The following is a 23,211-nucleotide window of genomic DNA, read 5'->3' as shown; positions in this document are numbered from 1 at the left end:
AGACTTTGGCACTAAAATAAACTTGTATTTTAATTCTATTTCTCCTTGAATCATTGAAGAGAATATAGTTCTTGCTTTCATCATTTTGGGGAACTGACTGCTGTTTGGACCTGAACTAGGATTGATTGCTTTGGTCTGTGAAACTCTCATTTGTCCCACTGGGTGGAACAAGTAAGGCTTTTGATTTCATTCACAAATAAAGCCCATACTACAAGATTAAGTACTGTCTAATCAGAAGATCTGGATTCTAACCTTAGCTCTGCCAAAACAGGCAGTAACAACTCACCTTAATGAGTTGTAGCAGGTACTAAATAGAGCATGTGGCACATGATAGGCATACATTGAATACAGCTGTTAGTCAAGCCAGCTGCTGATGTATAGAGACGCTCCTCAACCTAAGATGTCATTGTGACCCAGTACACTGTGGAAATCTGAAAATACTGTAAATTGAAAATGCATTTAATACACCTAACCAACTGAACATCATAGCTTAGCAAAACAGTATACTGTAAAGTTGTGGTTATGTATTCTGATTATGTAGTAAAATGGGAGCTGCAGCTGGCTGCCACTGTCTAGTATTCTAAGAGATTCTCCTACCACACATCACTAGGCCTGGAAAAGCTCAAAACACAAAATTCAGATTACAAATATACTGAACACTTATCCTTTTTGCAGCATCATAATTTAAAAAAAAAAGCAGTAACTCAAACCATCATTAAGTTGGGGACCATCTATATTTACTGCAGGTAAACACTGTGCCAGGAACCAGAAGGTATAAGGGTCATTAGGACATGATCCTTCCTCTCACAGACCCTATGGAAGAGCTCACACGATATCCTATAAAACACAGACGCTTAGGCAAATAGCCAGGATGCTAATTTGTTCAAGGCCAGTAAATAGTATATAAGTAGTACTTTGGGAGCCCCATGATAAAAGAAAAGACTTTGAAATCTTTCTATGATATACAGAGGGAGTAGAGAGAGTACAGGAGGACAGTGCAGGAGAACGAGTGTACCTAAAATATTTGGAGAGAAAATAGAAAGGACACCAGAGATACCTCAGTGAAGGTAGAATTAATAGGATCTGTGACAAACTGTCGTGGGTGAGGAAGAGCCAGAAATACTGGAGGTGCAGTTTGACATTGGTTAGAAGATGGTATCTTTAAATAAGACAGAGGATTTGGAAATGTAAAGTTTCTAAAGGAAAAAGAGTTCTCTTTTTGACATATGGTAACAGCTACAAATATTCAAAGATGAGATCTGAATATAGACTTTTTGCTTTGACTTTCATAGATGAAATCTGAAGGAGACTGATGGGGATGAATACCTTTACTGATGATATAACTACCTGAGACAGTAATGAGGAAGTGGCAGTGTGGGAGCAGGAGAAAAGAGAGATGGGACTAGGCTACCTCAAAGAGAAGCCAGATGGAAGGAATGATAATTTGAAATTATTGAATAGTGCTTGATCACAGTTTATATTTAGGACCACCTAACGGTAGAGGTAAGCAAAAGTGTGGAGCAAGAACTAGAGACCACAAAACTCTCTCCATCCACAGAGTACTCTACTCTTTCCTAAAACATCTTCGCAGGTGATGTCTCCTTTCAGTCCTCCCATGAATCTGCAAGGTAAGCGTTATTTATCAGCATCTTAGGAAAAGTAAATGGATTCAATAAAAACTTCAAATGAGTGCAACTGTGCCAGAATTATCTGCTGAAAGTTTGTAATACAGCCATTGCACTCTTATGCAAGTGATAGTTGATAATGATTAAGTATGTATTCATATTAGACCCCTTACAGCACAGTTGCAAGGCCACTCTTGCAGTTCCACATTCAGATCCAAATCCCTTTCATATGAAATGATCAAAGTAATCGAAATGCCTCAGACTCAGCCCCTTGTTTTTTTTTTTTTTCTTCCTATGCCATTTCTCTCTTGCATCACAAGCTTCTCTTCAAACTGAACCCATTTTGTATCTTAGCAGTGCCTTCTTTGGTAACCCACAATATTAACAGACCTTTTCCCATGTTATATTTTTGTTGTTATTGTTCATGTCTTAGACTTCCATTCCAATGATCTTACCTCTATGGTGTACTTTCTTAGGTCCTTAGAATGTCCAAATGAGTCTGGGTTGTCTCCATTTTAATTGCACATTCGATCTATAGGGTGAGACTGCTTAGCCAAGGCACCTCCTTCTTGTAACTTATGGTGTGACTGCTGGAAATTTCTAAAACTAGGTGCCAGAGAAGGATAAAAAGGGACAACTAAATGATACATCTACGGATGTTCAAGGGTTGTCAAACACATCCCCTTCTCTTTTATCTCTGCTAGTGCTTTCACCAGCTTGTAGGGAAAAAGTTGAACTCAAAACACTTCTTTTGGTTGGTATCCCGAAATCATGGAGAGGAACAGAAAAGGTGGGTGGCAGGGAAGGAGTAACAATTTCAGGATTTCTGTCATTTTTTCATGAGCAAGGTAAAATGAAAGCTATGGTTAGCCATTTCTTTTTTTCCTAAAAAACTCCCTAAAAGTGTTTGGATACATACATAGAATGCAGTTGAAATTACTTTCATTCTACTGCTGAAGAAGTGCCGTGAGATTTGATTTTGGAAACGGACACACTCGCATCACACTCATTTAAAAAAATCTTACAAGAGATTGTCAACATGTATTAGCCACATTTATATCAAGTGTCTATTTAGTTTTGACTAAATAATTGAGAGACACTCTCTCTTATTACCTGGTTCACTCCCCAAATACACGTAATGGGCTGGGACTGGGTCAGGCTGGAGTTAGGCGCTGGGAACACAATCCAGCTCTTCCATGTCGGGGTCGGGAACTCAAGCACTTCAGTACTTAGCAGGAAGCTGGAATCAGGGTCAGAGCTAAACTGGATGGAAGTGTCCCAAGTGCCAAATTCCCATCACTATGTCATCTTCTGCTCGTATATTACTTATATTTTCATCTATAACGCTTTAAGTCATAAGCAGAGGTTAGAATAAAACGTGTTTATTTATGGAATTTTTGATGGCTTTTACTGATCTGATTAGAGAACTTAAAATAGGAAAACAAGTTTTGAAGGCCCCGAATGTATATCGCCATGCAAAAGCGCCATTTTCAACAGCTAATCAGATATGCAGGTTTAATGCGGTTCTTTATCATCTCAATGTTTAATGAGACATCGGATTATAATCATTTGAAGTAAGATTGGATATACAAAGAAAAGAGTTTCTGAGGTCTCTGGCCTTTCCCTGAAGTTTTACAGCCGCTCTCCTTACGTTCCTTTGTCTACCACAGGAAGAAGGCTCCAGGGCTCTCTGAACAAAATGGCAAAGGGGCCCTGAAGAGCGAACGGAAACGTGTGCCAAAGACCCTTGCGCAGCCCGGGGAGGTGGCCGCGGAGGAGCGGGAGCGGAAAGAGAGGCGGGAAAGTCGAAGGCTGGAGAAAGGGCGGTCACAGGACTACCCCGACATGCCAGATAAAAGAGAGGAGGCCAAGGCCGCGGCGGAGGAGGAGAAGCAAAGGAAAGAGGAGGAATACCAGACCAGGTATCGCAGCGACCCGAACCTGGCGCGGTACCCGGTGAAACCGCCGCCCGACGAGCAGCAGATGCGCATGCACGCCCGGGTGTCCCGCGCGAGGCACGAGCGGCGCCACAGCGACGTGGCGCTGCCGCGCACCGAGGCGGGCACCGCGCCGCCCGAGAGCAAGGCCGGCAAGCGCGCGCCGGCGGTCACCAGGGCCTCGCCGCCGGACTCGCCGCGGGCCTACGCGGCCGAGAGGACTGCGGAGACCAGGGCGCCAGGCGCCAAGGCGCTTACGAACCACACCCCGCCGGCGCCTAGGCATGGGCCGGGCCCCGCAGAAGCCCCGGAGCTCAAAGCCCAGGAGCCCCTCAGGAAGCAGAGCCGCCTGGACCCCAGCTCGGCCGTCCTCATCCGCAAGGCCAAGCGCGAGAAGGTGGAGACCATGCTGAGGAACGACTCCTTGAGCTCCGACCAGTCGGAGTCCGTGCGGCCATCTCCGCCCAAGCCACACCGATCTAAGCGGGGTGGCAAGAAGCGGCAGATGTCCGTGAGCAGCTCGGAGGAGGAGGGCGTGTCGACCCCCGAGTACACCAGCTGCGAGGACGTGGAGCTGGAGAGCGAGAGCGTCAGCGAGAAAGGTGAGGGGCGGCGCCCACGTGCGCCGGGGCGGGAGGTGCGTGCGCGCGCGGAGTTGGTGGTGCGGCTTGCGGTGCCGCGACGCAGGTGGTCCATGGACTCAGAGGAAGGTTTCAGTATTTGCTTATTTACCTAGATGGGGGATTTATAAACCTGTTACAAGCTCCTGAGTTAGAGCAGTTCTCATTGGTTCTGGTTGCTGGCATTCCGGGAAATTCAGCGTTGCAATCTTAGGTTTTTAAGTTACTACTTTGGAATGGATGTACTTGTGAAAAAATAACTTCTAGAGAACAAAAGCTGTCTCTTCCAGAAGGAAACACGTATATTTTCCAAAACTTTAGTGGAGTGATAGTCTAAACACAGAAGTATCATCTTTTCAAATTTCAGATTAATCTTCACAATTTGTGATGAGATTACTAAACAGGTAATACATCATGCGAGGTGCTGTTTATTGTGTTTGGGGTAGTAACGGGCTATGAAATTCACATTCCGAAAGATTTTGGAACATTGCTTGATGAACTGATTTTTTTTTTCCTCTGTCTAAATCTGCACCATGCAACACTATGGCAATATGTAACCATTTAAATTATTAAATAAATTTTAAAACTTAGTTCATTATTTAAATATTTTAAAACTTGGTTCATCAGCTTATGGGAGCCGCATCTCTAATGCTCAAGAGCAATCATTATATAAAATTCCAATGGAGAGGCTGCTCTAGAAAATACTTCAATTAATATTCAAATTATGTGCTTGCTGAGAAGAGACACTTCATGTTGCTGCAGTTCACTTGGGTTTACACTGGCTACAGTCCCAAATTTGATGGTGGTGGTTGCCATCTTTGTGGTGGTGTTATGGTGTCAGGGTGCTTCCTAATGAATTTGTACAAGAGGTTTTTAAGAAGACATGGAAAAGTGTATGTTATGAAAAAAACTATGCATCTATTTCCAAATTTCTTGTATCAAAATAGACTTATTTTTTAATTCCATTTGCCATGAACTTTTTGAAGTACCTTCCTATTTGGAGGCACTATGTTTAGTTTTCTTTTCTTTTTTTTTTTTTTTTTTGGCTTGCTTTAAGTTGCCAAATTGTATTCTAAATTTTATTAAAGCTTTGTTTTCTATTTCCTGTCTGCAAAGTGCATGAATGCACAGTCTGTATAAAAGTATATCTCCTAATCTCCTACTGTATATGGGAACAATTAAGAAAGCTCATTCTGTTACCGATTAGCACAACACAGCCTAAAATAGGTGTCTTAGAAATGTGCGTGCGCACACACGTGTGCCATCAGTTTGGCACTATCAGCTCACTTTCTCATGACTTTGTAAGTTGCGTATTGTCTATGAGCCTTTTAAAACTCAGATGATGAGTAGACTACCTTGACTGTCTTAATGTTCAGTACTGTTTATGGACACATTTTTCCCCTGGAGTAATAAAGTAGGTATTACATAAAAATGTAAGTAGATGCACTAATTCGGTATACAGATAATTCTTGATGGGAATGTGTATTTATATTTTCCCAATCCTTAAAGAAAGGGCTCGACACCAGTTCTTGCTGAAAATGTGAGACAAATCATTGTGGCCATGGAATCAAACAGAATTGAATCCCTAAATTTACAGTAGCAACAGATGATAAAAGAAAACCTTTTATATCTGGAGGAATGGAACTGATAGGATATGAGGAGTTTATTGCTTCTGAATGCCGTGTTCTCTCTTTGGGAACTTATTCTGGAGAATTTGGTGACTGCTCAAGATATACCCAATTCTGAAGTTGGTGTTAAAACTTCATCTGGGAACACAGGGACATCACATGTACATTTATCTGGTACAAACATCTCACATTCTCTTGTGTTACAATTAATCTTATTCTTAAATAAATTTCTTGAATATACTTCAATAAAAGTGCAGAGTAGTTGTGATACTCCAATATTATAACCAATTTAATTAAAGATTTATTTATTAATTTGGAGGAGGGAGGGAGAGAGAGAGAAAAAAAAAAAGAGAGAAAGAGAGATCGATCTTCTGTCTGCTCACTCACTCCCCAGATGGCCACAACAGCTAGTGCTGGGCCACGCTGAAGCCAGGAGCCTGGAGCCTCCTCCATATTTCCCATATGGCGTCAGGGGCCCAAGCACTCGGGCCATCTTCTGCTGCTTTTCTCAGACCATTAGCGGGGAGCTGGATGGGAAGTGGAGCAGCCGGAACATGAACCAGCACCCATATGGGATGGTGGTGTCACAGGTGGCAGCTTCACCAGCTGTGCCACAATGCTGGCCCCTAATATTACAATAAATTTTAACATAGCATTTAAAAACTAAATATTAAATATAAAGAATACATCATTTTTCCTGTTTCAGACTTAATTAGAAATACCACCATTTGCAGTAGCCATTAATATCTTTATTACCAAATCTCTCCATGGCCTATTCAGAGTTTTCTTGAGAGCTAGCCATAATCATCTCCAGTATCCTGTGGCACTGCATAGGTTACGTAACCTCTGTAAGTCTTTGTTAGCTGATTGGCATGATAGGGATAAGTCTGGATAATAAAGTTGTTGGGTGATTTGGATGAGATGGTGTATGTGTAATAGGATGCTAGATTAGTATTCTTCCTGTCTTGATTTTGGTTGTGGTGCCTACTGTTATCTGATACAGCAATGAGTGTGAGATACTCAAGATATCTGTAATATACAAAGAAAAAGTAAAAGAGAGTTTTACAGACCCATTGGGATCAGAAGGGCAAGGATGATCTAAGAAGAGATTTCTTAGGAGAGGATAGATGTCATGTTGTGATTTTCGTGATCAGGATTATCTCCATGGAATACAATTTAAAGAGGCAAAGGGAGGAAAGAAATGAAATTGCATTTTGACTAAATCTTAAATATTTGCTTAATTAATTTATAAAATATACATATAAAGTAAACATTTAGCAAAAACCCTGGTATATGTTACCTACTTAATATATGTGTACTATTCTTGGCATTGATATTGCTATTCTTACTTTAATGTTATGCTGAGTTGGTTATAATATTATAAAATATCTGTTTAGCACTTTCTGTGAATGCCCTGGGGTTGGCAAAAGATAAATATGCTCTTTACCCTCATGCAACTTACATTTTGCTGAGAGAAATAAGCAAAAATGGTTCATTATACAGTGAATAAAATTTAATGAATGCCCCAAAGAAACATTTCTTCCTGATATATTGATATACATTTACTATGTGTTCAACTATTCAACAACAAAAAGTTAATCTTGTAAGAATGATCTCTGAAAAAATGCAGCCTTTATATTCAATATAATTTGTAACATATAATTTAATTCCATTCACATACATAGATACATACATGCGTATACACACAGAGACTACAGGGAGGTTCACTGCATAGGCTTATCTCAAAATTGAGGTCAACTACCACCTGTATTAAAAGTAAATTCTGTCCATTTTGTTATTGCAAGGTATGAAAAGTTGGGGCCAGTGTTCTGGCAGGCGGGTTGAGACACTGCTTGTGATGCTACCATCCCATACTGAATACTGATTTGAGTCCTGGCTACTCTGCTTTGAATCCTACTCCCTGCTAATATGCCTGGGAAGGCATCAGAAGATGTCCCACATATTTGAGCCCCTGCTACCCATATGGGAGACCAGGATGGAGTTCCTGGCTCCTTGCTCACTCCTGGTCCAGACCTGGCTGGTGCAGGCGTTTGGAACGTGAACTGGCCTCGGAAGATCTCACTCTCATATTCACTCTCTCACTCTGTCCTTCCCTATCTGCTTTAATAAATGCATAATTTTTTTGGAAAGTGGGAAAAGTTAGACATCTTTGGTCTCTCAGCTTATAAATATTAATATAAATAACTACAAGAAAAAAGGAGCATGAACTAAATTTTGCTTATCAAATAGTATATAGATGAAATGTGTAATTGATTGAGAGAAGTTCTTATGATGATTTGTGCCCCTAAGGAATGAAGTCAAGGGGCTAAGAGTAATAAAGGAGATCAAAATGATGCCAGTGTAGAAGAAAGAAATAATTGATGCTGGTTGTGAAAAGAAACATGAAATCCCTGCTGCCTTGATCCAAAAGACTAAGCCACTTAGGTTTACAAGGAACTTAATATGTGTGCCCCTACACCAACAGGTTGAAAAGAGCTTAGCATTGGGTGGCAGGATTTCCTTCCCTATTTGTGTAATATTTTGTATTTGGAGTGTGGACAGGGAGAGACAGACAGGTCTGGTCCATGCCGAAGCTAGCACCTGGAAACTCAGCCGAGTTCTTGAGTCATCAACTGCTGGCTTCCAGGATGCACGTTAGCCTGAAACTACAATCAGGAGTAGAGCTGGGATGCAAACCCAGGCACTTTGACATGGATTCAGGCATTTTAATGGCAAAACTAAATGCCTACTCCTTCTTTTCTTCCTTTACTTTCTCCTTCTTGCTGACTTTGGAAGAAAGACAACAGAAATTCATTATGCTTTTGAACTTTTATTTATTTATCTTTTTAAAGATTGATCTATTTTTTTGAAAGTCATAGTTACAGAGAGGGAGGAGAGACAGGTCTTCAGTCTGCTGATTCACTCCCCACATGACCTCAATGGCTATATCTGGGTCAGCCAGAGGCAGGAGCCTGTAACTCTATCCATGGCTGTCAGGGGCACAAATAGTTGGGACATTTTCCACAGCTTTCTCAGTGTGTTAGTAGGGAACTGGATCAGAAGCAGAGCAGCCAGGGCTCCTACCTGCATTCATATGTGATATTTATTGGTGTTGCATCTAGAGTCCTAACCTGTTGTGTCACAAAGCAGGCCCCACCTTTGAACTTTTAACTTCCTAGATTGCTTTGGATGCTGATTTGTGTAACAAGGGCTAAGTTGCTGGAATTAGCAGCCCTTTTTGCAAGCATGTGGTATCCTGAAGAAGACATGAAACCTGTAGGGTCATCAAAATTGAATAGTTGGAAAATAAAACTGGAGACCTTTAGTAACAGATGTGATTTTTTTTCTCCTAAAGATAATAATAGGGAATCAGGTGTAGGCTGTAGACAATATAAAAATTCACTATTTTAGAGTGCATGCCGAATTAATCATTTAGGAACCAGAAACAAGGATTGGGGGCCCTTGCAAAAATGGGGTACTAAATTCTTCAGTTGTGCCGGCGCTGCGTCTCACTAGGCTAATCCTCCGCCTGCAGCGCCGGCACACCGGGTTCTAGTCCCGGTCGGGGTGCCGGATTCTGTCCCGGCTGCCCCTCTTCCAGGCCAGCTCTCTGCTGTGGCCAGGGAGTGCAGTGGAGGATGGCCCAAGTGCTTGGGCTCTGCACCCCATGGGAGACTAGGAGAAGCACCTGGCTCCTGCCATTGGATCAGCGCGGTGCACTGGCCGCGGCGGCCATTGGAGGGTGAACCAATGGCAAAGGAAGACCTTCCTCTCTGTCTCTCTTTCTCTCACTGTCCACTCTGTCAAAAAAAAAAAAAAAAAAAAAATTCCTCAATTGTAACTTATTCAAGCTGTTATTTATGTCGTTCTTAAGTCATTAAACTAAAAGTATTAGGCATATCCTCTTTGGCCTCAGAATATAAAGATTACTATTTACATAGTAATTACAATTCTGACCATAAGTTATTGATTTAACTTCTCTTTCTTAAGATGAAACAATGCAAATTATATATTTTTTACAATCCTAATTTTTTATAAGCTTAAAAGGTTTCAATTAAAAAGTTTGGCCACCATACATTTGTGTATTAATTTAATAAATACGTGTATGAACCTATTACATTGCAAGTGCATTGTACTAGGTTTGAGAAGTACAGTGAGTAAATAAATACACTCAGGTAGGTAGATACCTAAATAGATGTCAAAACAGCAGCAGCCATGACTAGCCCTCATCAGATTTTCTATTAACCAACCAGAAAGCTAGATGAGGACTTTACAGAGAGACCATATGCCTTAAGATAAAAAGCTCTGTAGTAAGAATTTGACCTCGGACGTTAAGAACAGTAAAGTCAACAAATGTTTAATGACTCTACCAGTCTGAGGTTCCCTTCCCACTTCCAGCTTCTGTGAATCTGTCTCTGGGCCTGAATATTCTGAGAGATGCTTCATGGCCCAGAAAGAGACAAGCATGAAACGGGCCCATGAGAAAGCCCATGCAATCCTGGGGTTGTCCAGCTGTCAGAATTGTGAAACTTAAGAGGAACTCCAATTTCTTTAAAGATGCAAAGGAAAAAGAGAAAAAAGTCCAGGAGCTTGGAGGTTAAAAGTAAATAAAGCGTATAACAAAAATGTAAGAATTAAACTGCCTTTATACCTCTAATCAACAATGAATTCTTGACTAAAGTTGATCAGTGCTTTTGAAGTTTAGGAGAAAATTTTGAAAGTATAATTATATGCACATCTAAATTATCAGTCATTGCCAAGTTCTCAGAAAGCCTACTTCTCAATATCCTGAGAAGATTGTTTTACATATCACTCAAGAAAACTGAGAGTAATGATGAAGACATTGGGAAAATAAGAAGACATAGTGGAACTAACTTAGGAACCCAGTGGAAAGAAATCCTTGAATTACATTGGGTGAAGGAATATTAAAACTAGAGATCATTTCCAGGAGGCGTCAGAAAGAGTAAGTTTGTTAACAGCGGTGGCTTTCATTCCAAGAAATATTCAGTGACCAGAGGCATCCATGACATCATTGATTGGTGGAGAAGAACTGTGTCTACTTTGTTTTTTTTTGTCCCAAAGATTTATTTATTTATTTGAAAGAGTTAGAGTTAGAGAGAGAGAGAGAGAGAGAGAGACTGTGTCTACTTTGAACAAGAGCCATTAAAAGTTTGTAAAAAAAAAATTAAACTGTTAAAAATTATCTAAATATGAAGCAAATAAAAATGACATGATTTCAACTATTTGGTGTAGACCATTGAACTGTTAACCTGGGTGTCCAGGTATGCTTACCTGTGAGGGAACACAAACCCCAGCATTATGTCTGTAGAAAAGAACATTATTGGATTTTTCTGGGTTCTGAGGTGTTTACATATAATAATATTATGAAAGCTGCTTTTTAGCTTTTAGAATAAACCCTATCCCACATTTAATATGAATAAATAAATAAATATAAATAATGTGTCCATGTCAAAATAAAGAAATCTGATAGAGCAGAACTTTCCGTAGGGGAGAAATATCTAAACATGTGAATATTCTCTTCTCAAACATTCAAGAATTAAAAGTTCCTGTTCTAGTTTTAGGGGAAGAAATAGAGGATTAAGTAATTTAATTGTATAATTGTATAAAACTATTGGCTTTTGAAAGCAAAATAATGATGTAAATAAAGAAAGCTAAAATCTTCTCTTAATAAGTTTTAACCAAAGATAATATCTTAAAATTAGAAAAGTATGGTTATTACCCCAAATAAAGAATTCAACATATAGAGATAAATTGCTTAAAAATGAAGATTTTTTGCCATTAGAGGAACAAGGAAATAAAATATTTTAAATAGGATTGGAAAATGGAATTGATAGTGTGGGCTGAAGGTACATGGGGGAAAATTACAGCAGCTATTCACTGGAAATCCTTATTTATTTTAATTTTTATAAAATATGCATGCATTGATTTATATCCATTAAAATAGGAAAATATAAAAAAAACTATTAAGTCCCTTTATTAAGTTGTAAGTAAGCAATATTAGTGTCTTCTGGGGCATCCCATAATTTGCCTGTACCAGTTAAAACCTTAGAACAGCAGTGGGTCTGCACGGAATTGTACTGGTTGACTTCTCCTTTATGCTAACTGCTCTTTAAATTTTCTTTATACATGAATCTTTTATTGACAGTCACTTACCAGGCTTTTGGAATGTATTGATTTGAACATAGTCCTGCCCTCAGTAGCTTTCTCAAAAGAGCCAATTTCATTTCTTCTTGTACTTCTGCCTTGACCCCTTTCCCACACTCGCTGAGACTTCTGGCTCCACTTTTCAACCTTCACCCAAATGTGGCTTCTCCTGTCTTCCTTAATTTGTCCTAGTAATCCAAGCAGAGGGAAGGGCTTACAGTCAGACAGCAGCTAACAGTTGGGCAGGTTGACATTTAACATAATTGCCCAGCAGTTTTACCTGGCCTGATTTTCTTGAGTATTATGAAACACAGGGATGACAACCGGTATAAAAGGGAAGAAAAGCTGCTGTCTGGCATTGCTGAGGGAAAGGTAGATTTAGTTCTTCCTCACCATTGCTGAAAGAGAGACACATGATATTTGGTGTTAGAAAATGTTTCTGTGTAAATACCCTGGAGAAAGGGGGAGTCTTATTTCTTCTTCCAGTGAATGTGGGATTGGCATTAACTGCTTAAATCATTTGCACAGTTTACATCTTGAGATTAGGGTACACAAGCAATTCTCTCCCTCTCTCTCCGTCTCTCTGTGTGTGTGTGTGTATGTGTGTGTGTCCTGAGCTAACAAACTAATTCTTGATTTCCCATGAAGAACACCTATGAAGAAAAATTTAGAAATCGTTTCAGTCAGAGTCTAGATTTTCAGTATCAAATTCTGCCTAATATATAAATACCTGACAAATTTCTTTGATTCTAATGTAGGCTCTATGGCTAAAAAGAAGCTGTATAAAAAAGCAATGAAATTAAGTCTATAAATCTAACATAATTATACCCAATGATATTTTTCCCAAATTAGTCGATAGCTAGAAATATTATTTAGTTCCATCTAAAAAAGTATTCCCTATTCTGAAGTCAGGAGAAACTAAATAAACATCTGGGTTATTTTCAGAAATAATTGTATAAATTGCACATGTAATATATGCTTAAATTTTAATATAGAATGTTTAAAAATATGTGTAACTAAAGGTCATTTTAAGATGAAACATTTCTGGTCAAATCTAGTTAAAAAAAGATGTGATACTGAAGATCTCAATGTCACCTATTTTATCTCAGTAAGTTGTTCTTCAGTATCCTTTTAAAATGCAGAATCATACTGCAGTGTTTTTGACCCATTTTATCCAGTGAATGAAAAGGTTGTTCTTACTTTGGTTCAATTTAAGTAGACTGACAGAACCACAGACCTGAGAGAGACTTCAGAAGCAAACAGAATCTCTCTTTTCACACACCATTGAACAGAGACAGAAATGTTATGAGTGTGAAGATCTGCCTGACTCCCTGCCCTCGAAGCTCTTTTCTCTTTGCAGCTGGGAGAACTTGGAACTCATCTTGTCCCCAACTTCAGCCAAATCCTATGAGCACTAACATTTATTCAGTGTTGCTACTTGCTCTTTCTGCAGTCTGGGCCCAATCCTAGCATTCTGGCTTCTAAAGTACTCCTGGCATCTGGTGCCAAGCTTGTGCCTAATTCTGCTACTTAGATCTGCTCCTTGTGACAGTCTGACTCAGATGCCAGCTCCCTCTACAACTGCATATTTGATTTCCCTCACTAATCCCTGTCTAGGAGTTACAAACAGATTCCTACACACTGACTTCATTACTTATAACTACCATATTGGACATGGTATATCCAGATACTTCTTTCCATAGAATTCTTCTTCACACTTTATGGAATGTTTCTTATTCTTAAGACTTTGCATGCGTTATTCTATCATCTGAGCTGAACTTCTGTACTTGGGTCTTGTCTAAAAGCCCCTGATCCATTCCAGATCTAATTTTAATTTCAGTGAACTCTTCTTAGTCCTCTGTGTACCAAATGAGATAATAATTGTATGTTTTCTAGGGTTGCTATGATGGGGTGTTGAAGATTGGCCTAAACAAAAGACATTTAAGTTCTCATAGTTGGAGGCTACAAGTGTGGCATCCGAGGATTGGCAGGGTTGGTTCTGTGGGGAGCAACTCGGACTAGACTAAGTTACTGGAATTAAGACTTATTCTATGCATCTGCTCTCCCACAATATGGCGCTGGGAGAGAAGAAAACAGCTTCTACACAGCTGCCTCCAGTTCAGCCAATAAACTGTAGGACTTGCTCCTGATTGGAGGAGAGCAGCATACTCGGCGTGTGGGCAGCCGAGTTAGGATTGGCAGAGGAGGACTATAAAGGAGGAGAGAGACGGCATGCACCAGGAACATCTAAGGGGAACATCTAAGAGGGAACATCTAAGGGGAACACCTGTGCAGCCCCCGAGAGAGCCAGCCGGCGGTGTGCCGCTCCCCTGCGGAAGTGGGGAAAGTGGCCAGGGGGAACCGCCCTTCCACGGAGGTGGAAGGGACAGCAGCCAACCCGGGAAGAACCAGCAGCAAACCCGGGGAGGGCCGAGCAGACGAAAGAACAGCGCAGGGTTTAGTGTCGTTCCTCCATGAAGAGGGGGAGCGACATAATGGTGCCGTGACTCGGATATGAAGCCTAGGCAGGGTTTAGTGTCGTTCCTCCACGAAGAGGGGGAGCGACAGGTTCCTTCTGAGGAATCTGACCTTGGTGTCTCTCCTTTGCCTGTAGAGATGACTGTCTTCTCCCTGTGTGTTTCCTCTGTTCATGTTTGTGTCCAAATATTCTCTTCTTATAAGGATACCAGTCAAATTGTAATAGGAACCTCCCTAATGACCTCATTTGAATTTAGTTAGCTTTTTAATATACTATCTCAAAACATAGTTGCATTCTGAGTTACTTGGTGTTAGGACTCCCATATATTAGTTTGAAGGAGAACACAATTCAACTCATAATAATGTAAGAAGAAAGACCAAGTCCTGTATGTTTTTGTAAACATACATGATAAATATAGATGTCTAGCATTTATCTGCATTATTTTTTTTCCGTGAAAATATCTAAGATTGTCAAGAATCTTATTCAGTAATTTATGAGGTGAATTTGATGTTCAAGACTACGAGAACACAATTTTAGGGACAGCCAGAGACTGGCATCTTACTGTGTTTACAGCTTAGTGCCTCGTACCTGATACAAAGCAAGTGCTCAAAACATATGGTTTTCTTTTAAAGATTTATTTATTTATTATTTGATTTACAGAGAGAGAGGGAGAGACAGAGGGGAGAGAAAGATCTTCCATCTGCTTCTTACTTCCCAAATGGTTACAATGGTCAGGGCTGGGCAAGCCTGAGGCTTGGAGCCAGGAGCTTCGTCTGGGTCTCCCACATGGATGTAGGGGCCCAAGCACTGGGGCCATCCTCCGCTGCTTTCCCAGGCCCATAGTAGGGAGCTAGACCAGAAGTGGAGCAGCCAGGATTCAAAATGGAACCTGTATAGGATGCCTACACTACCAGCTGTACTACAGTGCCGGTTCCAGAAACATTGTTTGTGACACTAAGCAGGATGTATAGATTTTGTATGTTACAGGAACTGGAAGGAAACCTGGAGTGCCAAGTTTTCATGTTGGAACTGGAGTACGATTTGGGCAAGAAGTTAGGGGATGAGAGGGAATATAGAGAGACAATCTTACCACCCTCTGGGGAAAGTAAACCTTATAGACCTGTGAATGGGAAGGAACCCAAGGGTTACTGGTCAAGGAAACAGGTTTTCATCCTAGTTCTGTCGAGAACGGGTTACCTCGGGGGACAGAATGAGAGTGTTGGATTGGATCAGTGATCTTCATCATTAAATGTATTTTACCCCCACCCACCAGGTGCTTTAAAAATTAAGTATAGGGGAAGTACAGAAAGTGATTCTGTGTAGTCAGTGTGCAAGTTTCCCAATTTATTTTATTTTTAAAGATTTATTTTTATTTGAAAGACAGAGTTACAGAGAGAGAGAGAGAGTCTCCCATCCACTGGTTCACTCCCCAAATGGCCACAAATGCTGGAGCTGAGCCTATAGGAAGTCAAGGGCCAGGAGCTTCTTCTGGGTCTCCCACATGAGTGCAAGGGCCCAAAGACTTGGGCCATCTTCCACTGCTTTCCCAGGCCGTAGCAGAGAGCTGGATCAGAAGAGAAGTAGCCAGGACTAGAACCAGCGGCACCCATATGGGATGCTGGTGCTTCAGGCTGGGGCTTTAACTCGCCGTGCCCAGTGCCACCCCTGCCCCACAGTTTATTTTAATGTGTTACCAAATTGAGATGACTAGTTAGTGCACATTTTAATTGAATGAGGAGCTTTTAAAAAAAGATGCCAGTGTGTTCAGGCCCTAAGCCCAGAGATTCTGATTTATTTATTCTGTTTTGGGACCTGATTGTTACTACAGTTTTTAGGATGTTTGTTAGTGATTCCAGTCTTCAAGGACTTTACTAAGTCTCAGACCCGCACCTTCACAGATTATGAAGTGTTTATCCATTAGAGTGTTTGTTCTGTTATAATGTGAACTTTCTCTGAAAAGTTGTATACTTATTTGTGGACACAACTGACTGGAAAAAAGAATATGAAATGACTCAATTTAGGATTAGCAGGTAAAATAAAGATTTGTATATATGCAGATACATTTTAGAATTGCAACCCAAGAACCTTGAATTCATTCTCTGTCTAAATAGTAGAGGCATGAAAGAAGAAAAAGCAAAGCCAAGAAATGAACAGTAAATAGGAAACCTGAATTGAATGAATAAAGGAAATATGAACATGATGAGTTCTGTCCAGATGAGCCCAGTAGAGGAACAGAAGAGCTACTTTGCAAATATTTGCAACTGAAACTAAAACTTGCGCCTACTTTGAGATAATAAATGGGAAAGTACTTCTCAGGTTCTAGAGGGTTATAAAACATAGTAACTTTGCATCCTAACACATCAGTTTAGTTAGCTTTGTTGGAAAATGCCTACAGATTGGATCATCCTTTCATGCAGATTGAAATTCAGAAAACTTCATGGCTACTAATTGTTGAGGATAATTGAGTTTCTAAAAGTGTTTTTTTCCTTCTTATAATTCTTGATACATCCCTTAAGTTTATTGATTTAATAGCCATGAATTTGGAAAAAGTACTTCAGTCAGTAAGTACCTCTTCATTAGATGACACAAAATTATTTACTTTGTATCTTGTGTAGTTGTAGTCTACCTGAGGGTTTCAGAATTCTTTAATTGTTTTAGTAATTTGAACATTAGGGAAGCATAATATTCCTATCATTAGACTGGGTATATATTTTAATGAAAGAGAAAAAGCTTACTTACCCACAGAAGAAACTACACTATGAGTTACAAGAGAGAATCATCATTAGGTTTAAGAAAGAAAGAAAGCAACATCAATAATAACAGTGAAAAAACGGTTTAGGCAGAACTGGTATCTGAGTGCTCAAAAGGAAAAGAAGCTGAAATTTTAATTGACATAATCAAAAACAATGAAGGATAGGAGCTCTAAATTAGGTTTAGTGGCTGCAGAGAGACCATGAGTCAGGTTAGCGCATAATGACGTTTGGGAAACCATATGTTAAATACTGCAGGCCTTTTATTTCTCAATGAATTAGGTACTTGGAGTAGTAACTGGAGTTGTTCAAACTCAAGCATATTTGATGTTTGGAATTAAAACCAAGTAAGAAAATGTTTGCAGCTCACAATAAGTAAATTATCAAATTTATTTAATGACCAGAGTCCTTACTTCTGGCATATTTGTGTTTAATTTATAAAATGTGATTGTATCTTAAAGCGTATCTTGGTATAATGCTCATTTTATGATTGGGCAAATGCTTTTCATTGTAATAATATTTATATTATATAAATTGGAAGCTATTTTGGTTTCCAGTAATAGGGTACTAGTTAAAAGATAATAAAAATATTTTTTTCCATACAGTGTTATATATTATTATTTTAATGACATGAAAATAAATAACCTATGTTAGTTGAGAAAAAGACATTGCTAGTCATATACTGTATGATATATTTTTGAAGAACTATATTGTGCATAGATTACTGATAGGCTATACATCAAAATGTTGAATATACTTATATTTGGACTGTAAGATAACATTTATCCTTCACTTTTTTCTTTTATCTTTCTAATCTGCTGCCATGTCTATGTTCTCTATATTTCACTTATTCAGGTTTTCTGTTACCATTTGGGCTTTACTTTTTCTTCTTTCATACTTCTTAATAGGCAAGTCAAGCTGTTTTCTATAGCCTTTCATTTCTTGTAGAGCTTAGGGCATTATAGATTCCTTTTTTATCATTTAATGCAAACCTTAACTTTTCAGTGCCATAATTAATTTTGAAATTTTTAGCAAAGTAAAAAAATCATCATCTCCATGGAAGAAGGCTTTAGTATGCTTTAACTTGTCTCTAAAATTTACTACCTTTATTATTTCCTCTGTGGTATTGTTATCTTAAATCTTAGGCCCAGCTTGTTTGTGCACACTTATGGGAGTGGGTGTTGATTTTTGGGTATACATTATAGCCTTCTTCTTGTGCTTCGTTCCTAAGTCACAGGAGTGCCACACATTTGCAGTGCAGCCCTGGGAGACAGGCTGGAGTTACCTTCAGCCAGGTTAACTGGAGGACCTTTAGTCAGGGACTGACTTCATCTTTCTCAGCAGGACAGGACATTGCAGTTCCAGCAGCCTCCATGGAGACCTGGCCTCCCATACTTTGGGGTGAACAGCTCCAGTATTGCCACCATAATGTTATTTCTAGATTGTAGTTCCACATTTATTATCTTATGCTTTGCTCTCTGATACTTATTTTTTTTTATTTTATATTTTTTTTAACTTTTATTTAATGAATATAAATTTCCAAAGTACGACTTATGGATTACAATGGCTTCCCCCCCATACCGTCCCTCCCACCCACAACCCTCCCCTTTCCCACTCCCTCTCCCCTTCCATTCACATCAAGATTCATTTTTGATTATCTTAATATACAGAAGATCAGCTTAGTATACATTAAATAAGGATTTCAACAGTTTGCTCCCACACAGAAACATAAAGTGAAAAATAATAGATGATTTTTTTAAATGATGATGAAATCAGATCAGACCTATTGTCATGTTTAATCCCAGTGAGAGTCAAGTTGGGAATTGATAATTTCTTTTTTTTTTTTACAGAAGATCAGTTTAGTATGCATTAAGTAAAGATTTCAACAGTTTGCACCCCCATAGAAACACAAAGTGAAATATATTGTTTGAGTACTCATTATAGCATTAAATCTCAATGCACAGCACATTAAGGACAGAGATCCTACATGAGGAGTAAGTGCACAGTGACTCCTGTTGTTGACTTTACCAATTGACACTCTTGTCTATGGCATCAGTAATCTCCCTATGCTCCAGTCATGAGTTTCCAAGGCTATGGAAGCCCTCTGAGTTCTCCGACTCTTATCTTGTTTAGACATGGTCATAGTCAAAGTGGAGGTTCTTTCCTTCCTTCAGAGAAAGGTACCTCCTTCTTTGATGACCTGTTCTTTCCACTGGGATCTCACTCAAAGGATACTTATTTTTTTATTAATGGTTCATTGTGTTTAAAGGAGTAAGAATTATATGTTTACTTATAATGTAACCTGAAGATCATGATTATTTAAGGGAAGGATAAACAAATAAGAAATATTCTGAACTTCAAGGCATGGTCTAAATAAGAAAAATGCTGACGTTTTGTGTGATTTGCTTGGAAAACCAATTGAGGTATAAATTAGGGACTCTTCTGAGAAATTACCAGTTTGAAAGTATTTTGTTTAACTCTTGCAAAGGTTTTAAAAGTATTTCTGGGGCCAGCATTGCAGCGTAACTGGTAAAGCCACCAGCTACAGTGCCGGCCTCCTGCACGGGTATGGGTTCAAGTCAGAATATCCAGCTCTCTGCTACGGCCTGGGAAAGCAGTGGAGGATGGCCCAAGTCTTTGGACCCCTGCACCCGTATGGGAGACCCAGAAGAAGCTCCAGGATCCTGGCCTAGCTCTGGCCATTGCAGCCATGTGGGGAGTGAACCAGTGGATAGAAGACCCCCTCCCCCCGTGCCTCTGTCTTTGTAACTCCACCTTTCTAATGAATAGATAATTATCTTTAAAAAAAGATTTTAAATTTATTTCCAATAAAATGCAGCAAAAATAGGATAAAAATCAGTAGAAAAGAAAAATAACCTGTAGAAATAATGAAGTGAAACCAAGTTTCTGATAAGCACTTATTTAGTTTGTGCATAATATAAATAATTTTGAAACACTAAAAGGCTGTATGCTTTCTGTAATGACTTCCTGTTTGCAGTCTTGCCATGTTTCACCAAACATGACAACTTAGCTTTCTAAATTTTTTTTCTTAGGGCTGGTGCTATGGCCTAGCAGGTAAAGTGGCTACCTGCAGTGCCGACATTCCATATGGGCACCAGTTTGAATCCCAATCTAGCTCTCTGCTGTGGCCTTGAAAAGCAATAGAAGATGAGCCAAGTCCTTGAGCCCCTGTACCTAATAGGGAGTCCCAAAAGAAGCTCCTAGCTCCTGACTTCAGATCAGCCCCGCCCCGGCTCTTGTAGCCATTTGGGAAGTGAACCAGCTGATAGAAGACTGACTCTCTGCCTCTGCTTCTGCCTCTACCTCTCTCTAACTCTGCCTTTCAAATAAATAAATAAATCTTTAAAAATGATCTTTTTCTTGTAGAAATTGCTTATGTCCATGACCGTCCATAGGAAGCTTGGTATTTGAGCTGCAGGATAATAAAGGAGGATAGCATTCATTGAATTGTAGTTTTGTAGACAAGAACACATATCCCTTCAATGGCTTTTAAACTTACAAATCAGATTTGTCAACACAGCCAAGGAAAAGCTAACCTAGGATATCACTTGAATCTACCTCCTGCTCACAAGGACTGCTTAAGCTAAGGAAATTAAGAACAAGCAAAACCAAATTTCATCACAATTCTGTGTAAAGGTAACTTTTCAAAAGTTTTTCAAAAAAGATTTTTGAAAGATAAATCCCCAAGGGTTAGAAGTACAATGAGAAAATGTGGGGTGATACTTCAGCAACTCCTTTGGGTAAATCAAGACTTGTAATGGCCAGCGGCTTGGGTGTTTAAACCACACAAGGCCAGGAGAGTTTGGCCATCACAAGAGGCAGAGAATTGGAACTGACATCTTTGCATAAAGGTCAGGCCCCACAGAAGACTTCCTCCACAGAAAAGGAAGGTGGATGCAAAACTTCAGTTAGCCCAGATGCGTGAGTAACCTTCTTTCTGCCTGAAACATGGGTGAAAAAAATGCTAAGTGAAGTGTCTGATCAAAAACGTAAACCTCATTCTGTTCATTGGGTTGATTTTTGTAGACTGAAATTTTCTTCCATTTTTGCATAATCCAACACCAAGGAATTAATATTTAATTTGACTCATGATTAATTATACCTCATTCTGTGTTACCTTCCTATATAGCTTTTTTTTTTTTTTTTTTTTTTGACAGGCAGAGTGGACAGTGAGAGAGAGACAGAGAGAAAGGTCTTCCTTTGCCGTTCAATTCACCCTCCAATGGCCGCCGAAGCCGGTGTGCTGCGGCCGGCTCACCGCGCTGATCCGAAGGCAGGAGCCAGGTGCTTCTCCTGGTCTCCCATGGGGTGCAGGGCCCAAGCACTTGGGCCATCCTCCACTGCCTTTCCGGGCCACAGCAGAGAGCTGGCCTGGAAGAGGGGCAACCAGGACAGAATCCGGCGCCCTGACCGGGACTAGAACCCAGTGTGCCGGCGCTGCAAGGCGGAGGATTAGCCTGTTGAGCCACGGTGCCAGCCCAGAGAGCCAATATTTAAATAATGTCCATTGGACTCCTTTCTCTTTTAATGCATTTTCTGTATTTATAGAAAAACACTGTAATGAACAAAACATTTGTGCCTGTCTTTAGTCTGAAACAGTCTGTTTCCAGTTATCCTTTAAGTTGTACATCTCTGTGAAGAGCACTCAATTTAAAATTCTCTAATTTTCCAAGGTCTCCTATGGAATAGTATGAGACAGAGGATATAAGTTAAAGGCATATCTCATGGTAGGTGAGTCAGATTTATAAAATAAATACAGCACTAATGTGCCTTTTCTCTCTTAATTTTTTTGAAAGATGTATTTATTTATTTGAAAAGAATTGCAGAAAGGCAGAATCAGAGGCAGAGCGAGATAGAGAGGTCTTCAATCCTCTGGTTCACTCCCCAGTTGGCCACAACAACCAGAGTTGGACCGATCTGAAGCCAGGAGCCAGGAGCATCTTCCAGGTCTCCCATGGTGCAGAGGCCAAAGTACTTGGGCCATCTTCCACTGCTTTCCCAGGCCATAGCAGAGAACTCGATCGGAAGTGGAGCAGCTGGTACTCGAACCGGCACCCCTATGGGATGCTGGTACTGCAGGCAGCAGCTTTACCCACTACACCACAGCGCTGGGCCCTCTCTTGATTTTTTAATACATATATTTTCATATGAATATATGTTTAATACATATATATATATGATATATTATTTGCAAGGCAGAGTTATGGAATGGGAGAAAAAGTGAAAGAGTCTTCCATCTGCTGGTTCACTACGAAAATACCCACAACTGTTGTAGCTGGACCAGGCCAAAGCCAGGTGCCAGGAACTTCATTCAGGTCTCCCAAGTGGGTGGTAGGGCCCACCCACTTGAGCCATCTGCTGCTGCCCTCCCAGGTGCATTAGCAGGGAGCTGGATTAGAAGTGAAACAGCCTGGACTCAAACCAGTATCCATATTGGATGCTGATATTGCAGGTGGAGGCTTAACCCACTACACCACGATGCTGACACCTTTATCATTCTTTGGTATCCAGTCATCTTTTCTCCTAATCTTCCAAAAATATCTTCCTGAAATGTTCTCTAACCAATCCTGTGTCATATCCTTCCACTATCTAACATTGCTATATTTGATATATGGTTACCCTTTCTTTCTTTTTTATTACGATTTTATTTATTTGAGTGGTGGAGTTAGGGAAAGACAGAGAAAGGTTTTCCATTCACTAGTTCATTCCTCAGATGGCTGCAATGGTTGTGGATGAACTGATCCAGAGACAAGAGCCAGGAGCTTTTTCTGGGTCTCCCATACAGGTGCAGAGGCCCAAGAACTTGGGCCATCCTCTGCTGCTTTCCCAGGCCATAGTAGAGAGCTTTATCGGAAGAGGGGCAGGTGGGACAGGAACCAGTGCCCATCTGGAATTCCAGCGCCGCAGGCAGAGGCTTAGCTTGCCATACCACAGTACCAGCCCGCCCTTTATTTCATACCGTAGTATTGCCTCAATTCCCCATATG

General features: G+C 40.1%; 1 protein-coding gene across 36 annotated transcripts in view; it reads left to right on the top strand.

The window, feature by feature from the left end:
• Nucleotides 1–23,211, top strand: part of RIMS1 (regulating synaptic membrane exocytosis 1) — a 532,587-nt gene that overhangs the window by 290,898 nt on the left and 218,478 nt on the right. For all 36 annotated transcript variants that reach the window (XM_089333025.1, XM_089333024.1, XM_089333027.1 and 33 more), the window contains one exon: nt 3,296–4,164. In XM_089333025.1, coding sequence (XP_089189151.1) covers nt 3,296–4,164 — 869 coding nt within the window. The remainder of the gene's footprint in view (nt 1–3,295; nt 4,165–23,211) is intronic.

This window comes from Oryctolagus cuniculus, chromosome 5, assembly GCF_051225735.1.
Source record: "Oryctolagus cuniculus isolate XC-2025 breed Fujian yellow rabbit chromosome 5, ASM5122573v1, whole genome shotgun sequence".
NCBI classification, from domain to species: Eukaryota; Metazoa; Chordata; class Mammalia; order Lagomorpha; family Leporidae; genus Oryctolagus; species Oryctolagus cuniculus.
Note: the sequence above shows the minus strand (reverse complement) of the source record. Positions and strands in the feature narration are given on the sequence as shown.